This window comes from Rosa chinensis, chromosome 6 (assembly GCF_002994745.2).
Source record: "Rosa chinensis cultivar Old Blush chromosome 6, RchiOBHm-V2, whole genome shotgun sequence".
Classification (NCBI taxonomy): Eukaryota; Viridiplantae; Streptophyta; class Magnoliopsida; order Rosales; family Rosaceae; genus Rosa; species Rosa chinensis.
This window is the reverse complement of record NC_037093.1, coordinates 43,340,639-43,343,983: the sequence shown is the minus strand read 5'-3', so window position 1 is coordinate 43,343,983 and position 3,345 is coordinate 43,340,639. Positions and strand designations below refer to the sequence as shown.

Sequence of the window (3,345 nt, the reverse complement as noted above, 5' to 3'; positions counted from 1 at the left end):
TCAATGCAGCATCAACCTCTGCAAATTCATTACATTCGCTTCTTCATCACAAGCTATCCTCTTAGACTGCACAATTTTGGAAACGAAAGACCAGCTGCTAGGCTTTGACTTTGGCCCAGAGATGAAGGACAGCACTGATTCAGAGACTCTGAGAGTAATTGCTTCAACATCTCTTAGCTTGCTAACAATGGCAATAGTCTCTTGGTCCTTGCTGGCGGATGAGAAAGTAGATTTGTTTTCCATTCCCTTCAGGTTTCCCATAGCCTTGTGGATTGACTTCTTCACCATCTTCCGAGAGCTCAAGTATTTCCTGACCTCACTTGTGAGTCCAGTTTTACCTCCCCGTTTTCTTCTAATGATTGATTGAAGGTCTTGTATGGACTCCTTCGTTTGCGAGATGGCATCCTTTGCGGTGCTGCAAATATCCAAGAGCCAGAGAGAGCCGTCTAATAGCTCATTAGCCCATTTTTGTTGCTGCTCTTGTGCTAATACTTGTTGGGTGCCTTGCAACTGAAGCAACATATCAACACAATCAAGCATGTCTTGCAGGCCATTTAGTTTTTTTCTTATTGAGGATGAAGATGTGGAAGTGGCTTCGGAAGACCTCAATCTGCACAAATGTTCATCAACTTCTTGAAAAAGAGGGTGTGGCCTTGAGGGAAAGCTGTTAGAGCGAGTGTGGTAAGCCATTTCTTGTTTGTGATTTCTGAGATGATAGAAGACCTTGTTGATTATGTACAATTGAAACTGATGGGTTCTTTCCTTTTGCATCTGATTAATATAGTGTTGGAGAAGGAGGGGGACAAGGAATCTCATCCACTTCAATCACCCGTGAGAGATAACATGTTTTTGATTTGGATCTAAATGTTCCCTAGGCAATGTTTATGCAATGTCTCTTCCTACACCAGCAAACCAACTCATCATCACCTGATTCATTTTGCATATAAAATCTCAAAGTGTGCTATTATAATGTAACAATCATTCAATCATCGTCAACTTATTGGACAGCGATTGCACGAGTGGCATTGAGCCTGTGTCTACTATTACGTGGTGATGCGAAAATCATGCATCTTATGTATGTGTTATTTTACATTATTTATTTTCTCCTCTGATTTTTCTCTATGCTTAATTTCCTTTGTAATCCTAGACATTAGATCTAACAAGGCACGAATGAAGCCACTACCTCTCTAGAATAAAAAATGCTTATTGTGAAGCCTTCACCATTATCTCATTTGTATTCTTTCAGAAATTGTCCCTCAAACAGAAAACAACCAGCATATGATTAGTGTGCATGCTTAATGCATGTAGTAATCCTGATCCTTCCTTTTGAATCCATTACCTGTTGATTATTGATTATCTTCCAGCCTTGTATTGTTATACGATTTCCTTGTAAACCCCTAGTGACAGCCTCAATCATAATGATGAAAACTCCAGAAATTTACCATCCAGATTCTCGTTTGACATTGTAGAATTTACATTTTACAGTTCTTTTTGTTGAGGGAAAACTGTGTTTTCACTGTTCTTTTGGACTCAAAGTTGATTCATTTTCATCTTGTAATTAATTTGACTGCGAGGAAGCTATGTATAAAAGATAAATAAGTGCTTGTTTTGTTTCAGTACGTGCTAAAATTCATGTTTTATTTTTAAACTAGCAATGGCGCCTGCGCTTTGTTGCGGAACTTGTTGCTAACAAATTACAACCATGAAAAACATAACTGAAATTGACTTCATTTTTTATGAAAGTGAGAAATACAGAAAGATAAAGTTGGCTATTCTCAAAAAGCATTGAAGGTTACAATATATAATAATGCAGGCTTGGTTCAAAGCACTGTCGAAATTGAACTGAAAGTTATGAATCTTAATGACAGTTTTTTTTTAGAATGAAATCTTAACGACAGTTAAGTATTCTACTTTTGAAAATTATGAATGTTGTTTGGAGAAGCACAAACAGCTTATCAGTTTGTGAAGCCTTCTCAACAGCCTGAGGATATAATCTGCAAAAGCAATAGGAAAAGTTACATTAAGTTGTTTCTTAACTTTTCTATATGCATACTAAAGGGAAAATTTAAATAACAGATATGAATGAAATTGAAAACTGGGTTTGTAAGCTGTCCCTTGCTACAGCAGACATATCCTAGTATGAAATTGAAAAATCATTACAAAAGAAAAAAAAATGCAAAGGAGAACTGTTTAGTAGCGATAATTAGTCATAAAGAAAAGCAACATCAAAACAACATTGAAGTTGTGACCATTGTTTGGAAGTTTTTATATCAGTAGCAGCAACTCTTTAGTTTTGATGGGGGGTTTAACAAAGTTAACTTTTGTTATTGTGGAAATCTGATCTTGAATTCATTGTTATTAAATGAATACTATGTTAAATGAAGTTCTTATTGAGTATTTGAATTTGAATTCATTTCGTCATCAGCAAATTATTGAGACAAAGCTGTTTGCAAATTTGCAGTACTTTAGTTTCTTATTCTTATTCAGATACAAACCATAAATTCGTTACCTGATTTTGATCTAGAGCTAATGTTTATGAACTCATTCATGCAATTTGAATAATAATTAAAGTTTGCACAGTTTGGAGGTAGACAAAAGTAAGGGTACTCACAATGATGATCAGAACACATCCAGGCTCTTGATTTCAAGTACGGCTCTTGGAAGCTGCTTTTCTGTATTAAATCAAAGATATAATAAGCTATCTAGCAACCATTACAATCAAAACCAAATACCCAAATTCATGTTTTGCTTCCTCAGATTCATGTCAAAGATATAATAAGCTATCTCACCTAAAGCATAACATAAAAGGAAAACTCACAAATCATCTTGACCACAGATCACACTACTAAAAAATTGCCATTGTATGTTTTAGACGCATAAGAAACCTAACAACAATTAGGTACATATCTAGATCAAATCCATGATTATCAAGCTCAAAAATCTTATCAAATTCATTGATCAACTCATATTATGCAAACCTCTCTTAACATAAAACTCAGACTGGAGGTTTATAAAATTAAAATTTCAACAGATAATCATCTTCTTTTTTTAATCAAACAAAAACATACCTATCAAACAATCATGCTTGGTCCAAGAACATACCTATCGATTTGTTAATGCTCAGAATACCACCGTAGGGAGTCGGCTTCTGATAACGTGGACAGGAGTCCAATCTTCCGATATGTGTATGTTTCTGAAACTCCCGCTAATCTGTCAAGAGAAATACAACGGCGTCAAGAAGGGAGACCGCGGTTGGCGGTCTTCGCTCCTCCAATGCAAAAGTTAAGCAATGTACTTGTATTGACAAATGTAACGGTGAATAGATGTTGGAAATGTACCTTTTAT

General features: G+C 35.6%; 1 protein-coding gene across 1 annotated transcript; it reads right to left on the bottom strand.

Annotated features, from left to right (window-relative positions):
* LOC112171385 lies at window positions 1-690 on the bottom strand. The gene has a single exon (XM_024308578.1). It carries the CDS (start codon window positions 688-690, stop codon window positions 1-3), a length of 690 nt encoding a protein of 229 aa, XP_024164346.1.
* Between the last annotated feature and the right edge of the window lie 2,655 nt (window positions 691-3,345).

Coding starts and splice junctions, on each gene's coding strand:
- LOC112171385 (XM_024308578.1), bottom strand. CDS start 690: ATGGCTTACCACACTCGCTCTAACAGCTTTCCCTCAAGGCCACACCCT.